General features: G+C 38.8%; 1 protein-coding gene across 4 annotated transcripts in view; it reads right to left on the minus strand.

Annotated features, from left to right (window-relative positions):
* The window catches only part of LOC148149819 (serine/threonine-protein kinase DCLK1), a 349,709-nt gene that overhangs the window by 74,903 nt on the left and 258,666 nt on the right, over positions 1 to 16,140 (minus strand). For all 4 annotated transcript variants that reach the window (XM_087988259.1, XM_087988258.1, XM_087988261.1 and 1 more), the window contains exons 7-11: positions 9,009 to 9,096; positions 6,392 to 6,500; positions 4,818 to 4,875; positions 1,210 to 1,329; positions 673 to 819 (exon numbers count right to left, since the gene is read on the minus strand). In XM_087988259.1, coding sequence (XP_087844385.1) covers positions 673 to 819; positions 1,210 to 1,329; positions 4,818 to 4,875; positions 6,392 to 6,500; positions 9,009 to 9,096 — 522 coding nt within the window. The remainder of the gene's footprint in view (positions 1 to 672; positions 820 to 1,209; positions 1,330 to 4,817; positions 4,876 to 6,391; positions 6,501 to 9,008; positions 9,097 to 16,140) is intronic.

Below are 16,140 nucleotides of genomic sequence, written 5' to 3' on the forward strand. Positions count from 1 at the left end.
TCATTGCTCTGACTAATAAAGGAAAGCATACCAAGCACCTTCTTCACTATCCTATCTACCTATGACTCCACTTTCAAGGAACTATGAACCTGCACTCCAAGATCTCTTTGTTCAGCAACACTCCCCAGGACCTCGCCATTAAATATATTAGCCCGGCGCTGATTTGCTCTTCCAAAATGCAGCACCTCGCATTTATCTAAATTGAACTCCATCTGCCACTCCTCAGTCCATTGACCCATCTGATCAAGATCCCCTTGTAATCTGAGGTAATCTTCTTTGCTAACCACTGTACCTCCAATTTTGGTGTCATCTGCAAACTTACTAACTATACCCCTTATGTTCACATCCAAATCATTTATATAAATGGAATTGACGTTAACATTTAATCATGCTTTTCTGCACTGGGGTGACTTATAACCCAGACCAGGTTGAAATTATAAGTATGGCCGTTGTCACGAAGAGGGAGTTACTTTGGTTCTACTTCTAACATAATTATTAATACAACTAACAATTTATGACTTACCAATAATGGTGAATAATTCCCAAGATCTTTTATAAATAAGCCAGTCATTCCCCTTTTAAATGATGTTCTTTCTCATATTGTTCCAATATACTGTATTATAGTTGCGTTGTCATTATAAGTAATTAATTAAAGACATAATTATAACTTACCAGTAGATTCTCTGGTTTGATATCCCTGTGCACGATGTTAAGGCTATGCAGGTATTTGATAGCACTGGCCAGATTGTACAGCATTCCACTGGCATCACGCTCTGTATATTTGTTGGTGGAAGTAATAGCATCAAAAAGATCTCCACCCTGAAAAAAATACCACTTCATGAATATTTGTCAAGTACATTCCTTATCAAACAGAATAGATAAAGAAGCTATTTCTGCTGCTTTCATGTTATTGGAAATAATAATGCATTCTGACATATTTAAGGTACTTAATTAATTTGAGAATCCTTTACAAACGTAGAACTAAAATGCAATTAAAACAGAATATTTTCTGTATCAATGAACAAGTCAATAAATCACATCTTTTCTTTGCAGTGAAGAGTTAATAAAGATTTCTAGTTTAAACATAAAGTTGCCTTATTCATCTGAGAATGTAACTCCACAAAATACAATTGGAGAATAAAACATGCCAACAATTATTCTTCAGGACTTATTTCATTCTGTGACTCATATCTCAACAAAATGTTCTACCTTGACAAGTTCCATGACTAGATAAAGTTCACTTGGTGTATCCATTTCTTCAATTAAAAGAACAATATTTGGATGTTTTACTCTTCGTAAGATGGACACTTCATTTTGAATCATATGCTCCTGTCAGAGGCAGAAGAAGCAGTATTTTAGTCCAATATTTTTAAGATTGACATGATTTTCATGACAAAACCAAAGCAATCAAAATACTGTTCATATTCTGTAATTAGCTCTTATCATACACAGCAAAATAATCAGCCCATATTCCTGATGAAAAGCTTATGTTCGAAATGTCGATTCTCCTGCTCCTTGGATGCTGCCTGACCTCCTGTGCTTTTCCAGCACCACACTTTTCAACAGCAATATAAAGGCAAATATATGTTATCCACTGTTGAACAGTAGTTATACAAAACTAGTTGTCATTTTGTATGCTGAAACTTACATCTTAGGGAAAATTTGCTGGTGTCTGAGAGCGGCATGGTGGCTCAGTGGTTAGCATTGCTGCCTCAAAGTGCCAGGGACCTGGGTTCGATCCCTCCCTCAGGTGACAGTGTGGAGTTTGCATATACTACGTGTCCATGTGGGTTTCCTCTGGGCGGTCTGGTTTCCTCCCACATTCCAAAGTGTCTGTATTGGTTAAGTGGATTGGCCATGGGATAGAGTAGGGGAGCAGTCCTGGGTGATATGCTTTTCAGAGGGTCGGTGTGGACTTTATAGGCTAAATGGCCTGTTTCCACACTGTAAGGATTCTATGGTTCAGCAAATGTCCAGAAAAATAACTGGGTTGTAAATTTACAGTCAACAACAATAAATTTAAATTACTTACAGTGTGGAAACAGGCCCTTTGGCCCAACAAGTCCACACTGACCCATTCCCCTACACCTAACACTACAGGCAATTTAGCCTAACCAATTCACCTAAGCTGCACATTTTTGGATTAAGGGAGGAAACCCACGCAGACACAGGGAGAATGTGCAATCTCCACACAGAGTCGCCTGAGGCAGGAATTGAACTTGGGTCTCTGTCGCTGTGAGACAGCAGTGCTAACCACTGTGCCACTGTGCAATCTCCACACAGAGAGTCGCCTGAGGTGGGAATTGAACTTGGGTCTCTGGCACTGTGAGACAGCAGTGCTAACCACTGTGCCACCGTGCTGCCCACTGTGCTGCTCTAAGTGTGAAGATATACAAATGATTTGTTTGAAATTTAAAATAGAGGGAACATGAAGGAAGGTCAGGGAATTAGGATTTGCATGATGTCGAATTGGCATTGCTGACAATGAAGATATGGTAGCCTAGAATGTCTTAATTTTTTTAAACAAAACACCGTGCTGGAGAAAATCAACGGGTCTGGCAGCATCTGCACAAAGAAAGACAGCGCTAAAGTTTTGAGTCCAGTGATCCTTTGTCAGAACTGAAAATGGCTGGGATGGGGTGAAGATGGAGGTGGGTGGGGGGGGAAGAGAAAGAGAGAGAGAGAGAGAGAGAGAGAGAGAGAGAGCAAAAGGATTGGCAAACAAAGAGGTTATTAATGATGAGCTGAGAGCTAGGTAGAATGCTAACGAGAAATGTAAATGGTTGAAAATGGGTAGCTGTGCCAATACAAGACAGAGGGAAGGGTAACAAACATAGAGAAGAGTGTTCACATTCTGAAATTGCTAAACTCAATGGTTTAAAACTGTAAGGTCACTAGCTGGTCGGTGAGGTGTTGTTCCTCTAGCTGGAGCATTGTAGCAGGCCTGAGACAGACATTTTCGGATGGAAACATGGTGGGAGTGTTGATATGGTAGGCAAATGGAAGCTCTGGGTTGTTTTTACAGATAGTATGTGGGTGTTCTGCAAAGTGGTCAGTCAGTCTGTATTTTGTCTCTCCAAAGTACAGGAGACTACATTGTGAGCAGTGGACTAAATTGAATAAAGTGGAAGTAAATTGTTGTTTCACCAGGATGATCTGTCTGATGCCTTGCACAGCGAGGCAGGAGGACATAAATGGATAAGTGATGATGCACTTTCTGTGATTGTAAGGGAAGGTGGGGACATGTTGGGAGTGGAAGATGAGTGGACAAGGGTATTCCAGAGGGAATGGTCCCTGCAAAATGCTGACAGTGTAGGGAGAGGAATGTGGTGGTATCCCTGTGGAAATGACTGTTTATGATCCTTTTAATATGGATACTGGTGGGGTGGAAAGTGAGGACAATGGGGATTCTATCATTGTTGTGAGAGGAGTGGGAAACGCTGAGGGCAGAACTGTGGGAAAATTAGGGCCCTTTCAACCATGGTAGTGGGGAATCCTCAGTGGAGAAAAAAGGGGAATTTTTTGAGGCCTCCTGCAGAAGCTGGTATCATCAGAAATGATGTGATAGAGACAGAGAAACAGGGAGAATGGGATGGAATCCCTACAGGAAGCAGAGCATGAGGCTGTGTAGTCAAAGTTATCGATACATCAGAGAAAGAGTTCTGGGGAAGAACTAGTGTAGGACTGGAACAAGCAATGTTCCATGCACCCCACAAAGAGACAGACATAGCTGGGGCCCATATGGGTGCCCATGGCCACATGAGGAAGAAAGTAAGAGGAATTAAAGATAAAGTTGTTCAAAGTGAGGATGAGCTTGGCCAGGCAAGGATGGTGATGGTGAATGAGGATAGTTCAGGGTTTCTCCCAAGAAAGACATGGAAAGCCCTCAGACCATCTTAATGGAGGATGTATATGGAGTGGGACTGCTCATTCATGGTGAAGAGAAGGAGGTTGGAGCTGCCAAACTGGAATTTTCAAAATCGACATAAAGCATCAATCAAATTGCAGATGTAAGTGGGAAGCGACTAGACAAAAATATCAAGTCAAAGTAGGAAGAAATAAGCTCCATGGGACAAGAACAGGATAAAAGTATGGGTCTGCTTGGGCAGCCCTGGTTATAAATTTTGGGAAGAAGTTGGAAGAGGGGTTGGGGGAAGCTATGGGAGGGTGCTGGTCATGAAAACAAGGGCTTGATGTTCGATGCTGGGGTCATGGTCCAGGGAGAGATAGGCAGAGGTGACCGAGAGCCTGTGTTCAGCCTCCACAATGTAGAGATCAACGTAGACATGAACAGCAGTTGTCTGCAATTTCTAATTTCTAAGTTATTTTGTCCTTAAAAGATTACTAACTTGTATTTTACCTATGTGATACACAATAAGTCCAGTCTCACTTCCTGATAGATTTTTAAACCATCTATACATGAAAAGTATTATTTTACATTACTTATTGTATTTACTTCTTTAAATTCTTGTGTCCAAATGCTTCTTTCCCATTTTTTTACTTACAGCAGAAAGAGTGCTGTAGGCATCATCATTTTCTCAGAGTAGACAGCAGAAGCCATATTATTTGTGCAGTACTTATGTTTTGACAAGTCTTGCTTCAATCTAAGATGGAATAGTCTGCTGTCTCACTGCCAGAAAGATTATAATATATCTACCAAGGACATGCATGAATATAGACTAATTAATGCTGAGATTCAAATCATGAGCCTAACTGACCTACTGAGTGCCCCTTATGTAGAATACTGTAAACGTTCCAGAGATTTACAATTCTAGTTTTTACCAGCATTTGAATAAAATAATGTTTCCAGTACTCACTTTGCCTCTACACTTGCTTTTATTAATAATTTTCAAAGCATATTCTCTACTAGTTGACCTAAAGAAAAAAAATACCATTAAAAATGATGGCATAGCACACACATCAATTACAGAAGTTATTTTAATTTGTTGTACATTTTCTTTAATTTAATAGCAGTTGAATTAATAACAGTTATATAGAATAGTTAGGTGACGTGGACTTGACTGATGTGGACTTGTTGGGCAGTGTGGACCTTTATGATTCTAATCTGTAGTTAATAAAAGTATTTGATAAATATGTACATATGCATCCAAAGGCATGATATAACTTACAACATTTGAGTTAAAACTGAATGGAAGCTTTACTATGCAGATGCACTGTGTCTGTGAGAAAGATGTTGCCTATATCTTCCCTGTCCTTGCTACTTGCATAGTCCATTCCATTCACAGGTCTGTCTCCAGGATGTGCCTTGTGTACCAATACCAGGGAGCAAATTGCCAAATAACTCCAGATGTACAGGTAGCACCAAGATTACAAATTCTGACCATTGCCAGAAGAGCCACATGTTCCAATTGTGTGGACTAGGTCAGACCACTCAAAACATTCTTAAGCAGGCAGCCTCAGACCATAACTTTGCAATTTGTTTTGGTAAGTGTACAGTGAAAATTTCCCAGATTAAGTTAGCTAGGTTGACTACTAGATTTTAAAACAGACAAAAATGTGTTCACAGCATTACACAATGAAACACGAAGAACAGAGTAAAGGACCCCTACAGAACTCAACCTATCCAACTAGAAGTAATTATGCTGTTCTGAATATACACAACAGTACCAACAACCAAAGTCCCCTTTAAAAACCAGTATAAATGGAACACATGCTTACAGGTTGAAGTTGAGAGGCAGAGAGAGTCCACACAGCTCCTTACTGAACTTCCTAGTTCAAGACTGAACTAAAACTGCTCTGCTCAGCTGGAGAGCTGACCACGCCCCTCTCTTTATACAGGCCACTTCTAAACCATGACCACTTTGGCCTGAAGTCTCATCAATTTACATATAAACCAAAGGCCTCTCAAAATCCTTTTCATCTCTGTACCAAACCAGACTGAACAGAGCCCAGCCCGGTTTATTGCCCCTCTAAATAAAAATCAAGGACAGAGTCTCCTTGAGTCAAGGAACAGCTTTTAGAAACAAAAGGGACTAGCTTTGTGACACAATTCACCTGTAGGGGAAAGTGTGGGACACAACACAAAAAGTGTTTACTCACCTGATAGGTTTGTAAGCTGAGTCCTTCACTCATGCACTCAGACAGACCATCCAGGTCATGTGGCCAAAGGATGGGCCTCTGCATCAACTACCTTCAGGATCCCCTATAATGGGGCATCCATCTACTCAATGAAAAAGGATCTCACACAAGAAGCTAAAAATGCCTCACTGTATAATGCTAAGTATATTTAGGCATACCTACAAAGAATGGACATCTAATGTTACTGAATTCTTCCACTACTTTATAACGCAACTACAGAGTCCTGGAAAATACACTCTTAATATATCTGCTCAAACAGCTAACAACTACTTGAACAGTTTTATATACAAACCTTTCTATACATTCTTTCACAATTGCAAAATTTCCATCACCGAGAGTTCTTCCAACTTTGTAACGTTCAGCTATGGATGCTGGCACTTGGAATGTCTCCTCGACAACTTCTGCAAGAATGTGTATTAGTTAATGTGATGACCATGTCACAAAAGCTAAGCTTTTATGTAAAGGTAAATTAATGTTGGTTGTACATGTAGGAAATACTCAGTACCTTCTCTTTTATTGTAGGTTTATGTTAATAGGGTTAATGCATTTGATAGCATAATGACCAGAGAAATGTCATATGTTCTACTCCACTAAGATCAACAAAAATTTCCAAGCTAAAATCATTTAAAATTTAAAATGTTCAGTTTTAGGTGAATAGTAAGTATTTACTTTCAAATAATGCCAGTGTCTCTGCTAAAGAGATGCACATTGATTATAAAAAATTCATTGTGCAAATAAATCACTCTACCTGGTTCATTTGAATTGCAATGCCTTTACAACATTATACAGTATAAAATGTAGCATTTATAAATCTTCAAGATATAAATGGAAAAACACCACGAGTAGCAAAAACTGAACATAGGAATCATCACAAGAAAGGATAATAAAAAGACCATCTGGGTCATGAGCACTATAGACCAGTTAGCCTAACATTTGTAATTGGGAAGATGCTGAAATCCAGTATTAGGAATTGGCAGTAGGAGATTTTAAAAAACATGAATGCAATCAGGTCAAGTCAATATAGGAATAAAAGCAAAATGCTGACATTGGAGACAAAGGAGTTGGAGGAAAAAAGTTCATTTTTAGGTTGCCAAGCTATAATGATTATATTACCACAGGATGGGTCCTCGGGCCTCAACTACTAATGATGTATGTTAATGATTTGGATAAAGGGACCTAGCATATTGCAGCCAGATTTACGGATATTACAAAGATAGGTAAGGACAGCAAGTAGTGGAGAGCAAACAATGAGTCTGCCTAGGGACACAGATAATGTATATCTGCAAACATTTGGTAGATGGAGGAAAATGTGAGGTCATTCACTTTGACAGCAAGTATTGAAAATGGTATATTATTTAAATGGAGAAATATTGCAGAATGCTGAGATGGAAAGGTGTTCTTGAATATAAATCACAAAATGTTGCATGCAGGTACAGCAAGGAATTAGGAAGATAAATGGAATGTTGGCCATTATTACAAGGAGAATGGAGTATAAAAGTAGTTAAGCCTTACTACATTGGTGCATTGGTGAGACCAACCTAGGTTACTGTGTGCAATCTTGATCTGCTTATTTAAGGAGGTATACTTGCATTCAGAGAATATTCATCATGCTGATTAATGAGATGAAGGCATTGTCTTGGGAGGAAAGGTTGAGTGTGCTGGGCCTTTATTCTTTGAAGTTTAAATGAATTAGAAGAATTCAAAAATAAAATTCTGAGAGTCTTCAAGGATAGATGCTGTTTTCTTCATGAGGAATCTAGAACAAGGAAACTCAGCTTAAAAATAAGGGGTATCCCTTTATAGCAGAGATGATAGGAATTTTTTCACTCAGAAGATTATCAATCATTGGAATTATTTTTCATAAAGCAATGGAGAAAGGACCATTGAATATATTCAAGACTGAGTTAGATTTTTGATCAACAACATGGTCAAGGCTTATACCAGGGGGTGTGAATGTGGGAAAGTGGAATTTAGACTACATCAGATCAGCCATGATCTTACTGGGGAGGTGATGGCTGAGTGATAGTAATGCTGGACTGTTAATCCAGAGATCAAAGTAATGTTCTGGGGACCCAGGTTCAAATCTTTACCATGGCAAATGGCAGAATTTGAATTCAAAAGAAGTCTGGAATTAAGAATCTAATGATGACCATGAATCCATTGTTGATTGATGGAAAACCCACCTGATTCACCAATGTCCTTTAGGGAAGGAAACTGCCATCCTTACTTGGTCTAGCCTACATGTGACTCCAGATCCATAGCAATGTGGTTGACTCTTAACTGTCCCCTGGGCAATTAGGGATGGGCAATAGATGCTGGCCAGACCATCCCATGAATGATTAAAAAGAATGACAGAATAGACACAATGAGCTGAATAGGCTATAACCTCTGCAATTTCTAACGATCCCACCCACAAGGGAGTAGATAGACAATTTAAATATTATGATCAGACAGTGCCTTGTAAATAACCATCAATTTGTTGGCCGAGTTTTCCAAGCTTCAGGAAACCTGATGGGTGGAGGGAAGCAAACACTGGTGTGGCCCTCCCCACTCACCTGTTTTAATTCAGTATTTGTGCTTTACCTATGATTGAACAACCCCACCTGACCCCGCCAATTTGCCAAAGCTTCCGATCTCCCTCATGACTCTTCTGATCTCTCCCAGATCTTCATTGGCTCAAGAATCTGATATTCTCATCCACCTCAACCTAATTCTAGGTTTCCCCACATCATACCAACCCTCCCATCTCCCATTCTTCTGATGCACATTTTCCCCTCTAACTGAAACGCAAGGTTCAAAGGTAACAACACCATCAATTTGCATAATTGAGAAATAAGAAGCTCTGTAGTGGTAGTAATTTCAAAACAGCACTTGTTCAAACAATGTTGCTTTACTGGTTTGATCTTTACCTTCACAACCAGGGCCTTCATTCTCATCCATGGAGCTGCAAACTTTGGTTGATGCCAGAGATGTTGAGGATCCACCATGCTGAGAACTCTAGCAGAAAAAAAATTGTGTTTGCAGTGGGTGAATGCAACAAAGTCATCTGAAAGTGCACCTTCCATTACAATCTGTAATGCATTCATCTGACAATATACATCAATCAGCTTATTTATGAAACTATATTCCTGTCCTAAAGAAGAGGTCAACTTCAGTAAAATGAAATCGTTTCTGTACAATTTCCAAAAGTTATCATTGGAAAATAATTAATCACCATTTTGAAAGCAAAAGATGCTTTATTACTGAGAGTAATTATACTCAGAATCTCATACTTTGAATTAGGTTATAATATGAACAAAATATATTACTTTATGCTATAAGAATCAACAACAGAACTTTAGAACAAATATCATGGGATGTTGACACTGCTGGCTAGGCCTAATTGCCCTTGAGAAGGTAATGGTGAGTTATTTTCTTGAACACTCCAGTCTTTGAAATTACCTTTGTATCATCTACAAATCTGGAAATGTTATATTTGGTTCCCACCTCATAGCCTCTATATATTATTAATCTATATTGTACACAACTGCGGGAACCAGTGAAGCACAGGGAAGCACTGATCTTTGTGATACCCCTCTGGTCACAGCTTGCCAACACAAGAATGACCAATTTATTCCGACTCTTTTTTTCCTGTCTGTGAGCTAACCATTAATCTATGCCAATGTATTACCACCGATGCCATGTGTTTTAACTTTTTAACCAACCTCATGTGTGAAATTTTATCAAAAGGCATCTGAAAATTGAAGTTTACAATGTCCACTGGCTCTCGTTTATCATTAAGTTCACTCAACCTTATTTCCCATTCGCAAATCCATGCCAACTATGCCCAGTAAGATCCTTAGTATCCAAGTGTCTAATTATCACATCTTTTATAATAAATTTTAACATTTCTCCAATCACTGATGTCGTGCTAACGTGCATGTAGTTGCCTGTTTTCTCTCTTGCTTCCTTCTTAAATAGCGGGATAATATTTGCTATATTTTAACCCGTAGGAATCATTCAAAAATCGATGGAATTCTGGACTATGGGCTATATCTGTAACCACCTCCTTCAATGCTCTAGGATGTAGTTGTCAGCAATGCTAAGTACCATTAATTTCTCCAGTAAAATCTTCTTACAAACACTAATTTCCTGCATTCCTCCTCATTCTCCTTAACTACTTGGATCTCCATTTCTGGAAGGATTCCGGTAGCTTCCTCAATGAAAACAGATGCAAAGTAATTATTTAGCTTCATTGCCATTTCTCTATCCCTGATCATAAATTTTCCTGACTCTGCCTTTAATGGATTCACATTTATTTTAGCTGAACATTTCCTTTATATGTAGTTATAGAAGCTTTTACAGTCCATTTTTAGGATTTTTCTTTGCTTTATTGCGTTCATAATTCCTTTCCTCATCAGTTTCTTGTGTTTCCTTCGCTGTATTCTAAAAACTTCCCAATTCTCAGATTTACTGCTATTTCTGTGAACTTTATATGCATTTTTAATTAAAAGCTCTACAACCTGAACTTTCTTTTATTTAATCACTGTTGAATAACCTTTCTGAGTTTTTGTGCCTTGAAGGAACGTATAGTCACTTAAAGTCATAGTCATAGTAAATGAGTCATGAATCAGGGAAGCAGACCCTTCGGTCTAACCTGTCCACACCGAACAAGAACCCAAACTAAAATCCTACGTGCCTGCTCCTGGCCTATATCCACCAAATCTTGCCTATTCATTCCAACACTTGCTCAGGACGTTCATTCCACATGCAAATCACTCTCTGCGTAAACAATTTGCCCCCATGTCCTTTCTAAATCTCTTTCCGCTCACCCTAAAAATATGCCCCTGAGTCTTGAAATCCCCCATCACTAGGGCAAAAACACCAACTATTAACCCTATCTATACCTCCTCGTGATTTTATAATTCTCTATAAGCTCGCCTCTCAACCGCCTACGCTCCAGCGAACAAAGTCCCAGCTCATCCAGCCTTATATATGTGAGGCACCCTTCAAAGAATTATGTACCTGAACCCCTAGGTCCTTCTGTTCTACAACACTACCCAAGGCCCTATCATTAACTGAATAAGTCTTGCCTCTGTTTGTTGCACCAAAATGCATGTAATAATTCTTTGAAAAATATCTATTGCCTATGGATAGTCATGCTTTTTAATACATCTTCCCTATCCACCCCAGCTGATTTGTATCTCATGCCTTAATAATTTTCCTTAATTGAAATTAATGCCCTTGCTTCAGATTGAATTACTTCACTTTCAGACATAAAGTCTATCTTATTGAAGACATTCATCCTGAACAACAAGGTTGTTAATTAGCTTTTCATTATATAAAACTCAATGTAAACAGCATGTTTTCCAGTTGGCTCTCAACGTACTACTCTAGAAAACCACCCTAACAAAGAAACTTCTCCTCCATATCTCTAATGCTCAATTAGCTTATTGATTCTATGCACAGTTTGAAGTCACCCATGATAACTGTTTGCCTATGTTACAAGCTTCACGTATCCTTTGATTTATACCGTTCCCTGCAGTACCACTACTACTATTTGGTGGTCTATATCCCTTTCCCCATTAATGGGAGAGCCCAGCACATCAGTGCAAAATATAAGGCTGAAGCATTCGCAACAACCTTAAGCCAGACATACCAAGTGGATGATCCATCTTGGCCTCTTCCAGAGGTCACAAATGCCAGCCTTTAACCAATTCGATTCACTCTATGTGACATCAAGCAACAGTTGGAGGCCCTGGATACTGGAGAGGCTACAGCTCTGACAACATTCCAGCAATAGTACTGAAGACTTCTGCTCCAGAACTGGTCATGGCCTGAGCCAAGCAGTTCCAGTACAGATACAACACTGCATTTAGGTACAATGTTATTAACTTTGTCTTTTTGGGATAATTTCACTTCCATTAAAGTATAACATGTCCACTTCTCACCTGCCCAGAACTGGGGCCAATTCCTCAGAAACTTGATTCCCTCTTCCCATACTAGCTCTCTAGAAATTTAATCATCAGTCAATCCTCCTTTTCTTATGCTCACTAGTACATGACGCTGTACAGTAACTTGCAATTATTGATCTTGAGGTCCCAATTTTTAGCTTCCTTCCTAACTCCCTGAAACCTGCCTTCAAGACCTCATCCCTCTTCCTACCCATATTGTTGGTACCAATTTGGACCACAACTTCTGGCTGATCCCCTCTCCCAGAATGTTCTGTAGCTGCTACATGTTACCCCGACCCTGGTACCAGGGAAGCAACATAGTATCCTGCAGTCATGTTTAATACTTCAGAAATGCCTGTCTGATCCACTGACAAGGGAATCCCGTATCATCATGAGCTTGACTCTAACTGTACTCCCTTGAGGAACCATTGCCATCACCAGTTTCCAAAAATGGAATTTGTAGCTTGTTTGTCATTTATTGCCAAATGTTTCAGGCTTTATTTGATATGTGTAAATTATTACAGAGACGTTGAGGAGGACCACATGTTAGGATCTCAAAGAAACGAGGCCTATGCTGTTCACAACTCCATAACATCACCATACTGCTTATGTCAATCCTCACATCCATATATAACAACCTTTTAAAAGGTTCCAAATGGTGATGTAAAAAAGGAAGAGATGAAAGCCTTCAAGATTTTTATGACTGTTGGCTCCAGGGGATATTCATAGTGTGGAGTGTGCTAAAGCCCTGAGTGACATATCACAGGATTTCTGCATTAATGCCCAACATCCTGAACTTGCAGTCAGTTTCTGAGGAGTAATCTCACCCCCTACAGAATCCAGTTTTCCATCCAAAATGTGTACTTTTAATAAGTAATCATTCCATTTTACATAGGTGCATATATATGAAAGTGTACATTCATTTCTGAGATATCACTTAAATGGTGGAGCATAATTGATTGCTGTTTAGGTGAAATATATTTGGCATAGTCATATGTTGTCACAGAAGAGTCGTCACTCAATCACATCTATTATTCAAATGAATCTCCTTGGTAGGAACAGCATTTGTGCATAAGAGCCGGGAATTTACTGCAGTGGCAATTAGGTGATGAATGCCATAATTTTACTCTTGATCTTTGCTGGGGTACTAATTAATCATGGTGTGCGTAGTTGTGAGTCAAAATGATACAGCCAATATCTGTTACGCGTTGAAGGTGTCAGATAAAACAGTAGATTATTTATTGTTCCCATAAAACTCATGGTCCATTATATTCAATTGCTTAGAAGTTCAAAGAACACCAGTAGGTACTGTAAAAATTCAGAAGGTCTGACAGCATCTGCAGAGAGAAATAGAGTGGATCTTTTAAGTCCAATGATTGGACTCTGCTTCAGTTCTAAAGAAAAGCTATTGGACTCAAAATGTTAATTCTTGTTTCTCTTTCCACAGATGCTAGACTTTGAGTTTCTTCAACACTTCCTGTTTTATCTCAGATTTCCAGCATCTGCAGAATTTTGCTTTTATTTGAATTGATATTATTGACAACTTTTTGTGACGTTTGCAACAAAAATTTCCAGCTCGGCGAACAGAACCACAACAACTTTTTATGACATTGTGAAAAACTCATTCAATTATCCATGAACAGGCAATACAATGGGCTACAATCCAAATTATGTGTACAGACTACTTCATGATACTGAATGACAATTTTTAGCTATGTTCCCCACAGTCTTTTGGGATAATTCTTTAATAAAAAAAGAGCTTTGATTCAGTCTTCATTCTCGATTTATTAATATTGCTGAACCTATGCACAAAGCATGCATTGAAACTGGTAAAATAACATTGGTGGGATTGCATGTATTTCAGGAGATATCCTCTATGCACCCAAACCCCAATTTGCACGTTTATAAACCAAAAACCTCTATTTTTAGGATTATTTAAAAATATGTTAAATTTTTAAGTTTATTATGAAATGAAGCCAATCTTCACGATGTATTGAGAAATGCTAGTATGAGTCTATACCTGCTTAAATTTGTGATCAATATAGCAATTTGTTAGTTATCTTTGATACAGCAACCACTGAATGATTTAATATTTATTGCTTCAAATCTCTTAGGCACTATTCTGTAATCCATTAGTGCCTGTCTGCAGTATTGTAAGTGGCAGCAACAATCAAAGCAGTTCAGAAATTTCTGATTGCCATTGATCATAATGACGACAGAAGGATTATAAATATTTCATGTGTCTCTGTAGACTGGCGCAAAAAGATTGAAAACTTAACTGGAACAGCCACATAAATATTAGGGCAGATGAGAGCCTTGACATTCTGCATCAACTGAAACACCTTCTGACTTCCCAGAATCTTTCCCCTATTTATATAGCACAAGTCAGGAATATAATTTACCAGACTGATTCCCAGAATGGCAGGACTGAATTATGAAGAGACACGGGATTGGTTAAGACTATATTCAGTGAAGTTTATAGAATGAGGGGAGATTTCAAAAGAACCTATAAAATTCTGACAAGACAAGACAAGCTAAGCAGGATGGATGTTCTCAATGATTGGGGAGTCAAGATGCAGGGGTCACAGTCTAACAATACATGGTAGGCTGTTCGTGACTGAGATGAGTGCAAATTTCTTCACTCAAAGAGTGGCGAGCCTTTTGAATTCTCTGCCACAAAAAGGGGCTGAGTATCAAATATTTTCAGGAAGGAGTTAGATGTGGTTAAATGATCAAAGGGTGTTGGGAGAAAGCGAGAACAGGCTGTTGAGTAGGATTTTTAGCTACAATCAGATTGAATGACAGAGCAGGCTCGAAAGGCCATATGATCTACTCCTGCTATTTCCTCTGCTTCTATATAATGTAATACTGTCCATTTGCCTGGATGAGTGGCTTTCCAACAATGCTCAAGCAACACAAAACCATCCAGGACAAAGCAGCCTGCTTGATTTAAGTACCTTCTTGGCTGTAAAGCACTTTCAGACATCCTGCTGTCATGAAGTGGGCTATATAGGTGCAAGTCTTTCCTTCTGACTGACAGTCTATCCATCAAATTGAATGTTCACTCCCTCCACCTTGGCTACATACCATTGACTACCTGCACCACAGCATCTCCATAATATGTAATCTATGGTACCGCAAGTGACCATGATCCAAAAGGACAATAGGGTTTCTCTTTAGAGTGAGATGACTGGTGGTGAGGTTAACCAAAGGATCACTGCACTTCAATGAGAAGGCAGCACCTTCAAGGTAACCTTAGTCAGTGCAGGAATTGAACTTGCGCTGTTGGTGTCACTCTACATCACAAACCAACCACCCAGCCAATATAGCTAACCAACCACGGCTAATATACCACTTTAAGGAATAAGGAAAGTAAGTGCATGGGTCTACCACCACTCACAATTTCCCCTCCAATCCACTTACCCATCTCTGTCTTAGAATTATGTCTCCACTTTTTCAATGTCATTGGATCAAAATCCCAGAACTCCCTCCCTAACATCACAGTGGAAGCACTTTCACAGCATCTCAAAGGCAATTAAAGATATTAAATAAATGTTCACCTTTCTATTAATAACATTATAAATAAAATTTAAAAACAGATATTTATGTGTACTTTACAAAACAGGAAAGTTGATTTTTGTAATACAACATTAATGAGATGATCTACTGAATATGCTGTAGCAATTCAAACAATAGCTCTTTCTCCTGAGGTGGCCACCACAGGAAAGGATAAGAGTGGCAATGTCATGGGAGTTAATACTTCTTGTTGCATTATAATATCCTGACATTCCCTCACCAACATTATGGGAAACTCCATCACTGCGCAGAATCCTGTGGTTGAAATAGAAACCCCAACATAATTTTCTCAGGGCAACAGAGAATGGGCAGTAACAGGGTATTCGTCAAGGTATCTAGAAAGCCAGGTTTGTTCAAATGTAAGAAAAAGAGAACTGGAGAGCTGCAACTCCTGATTACTTACATAGTTGTGTATCTTAAGGAATATTTAAAAGAAGAATAGGTTGAAGGAAGAAGATAAAACACAAAGTGCAAATTTTGTATGCATTTCTGTCAGTTTATTGTATTAGTAATGTAGGCTCAGAGGTAAACG

The sequence above is a fragment of the Chiloscyllium plagiosum genome, unplaced genomic scaffold (genome assembly GCF_037043375.1).
Source record: "Chiloscyllium plagiosum isolate Xiang-an unplaced genomic scaffold, Cpla_swu_hap1 HiC_scaffold_6, whole genome shotgun sequence".
NCBI classification, from domain to species: domain Eukaryota; kingdom Metazoa; phylum Chordata; class Chondrichthyes; order Orectolobiformes; family Hemiscylliidae; genus Chiloscyllium; species Chiloscyllium plagiosum.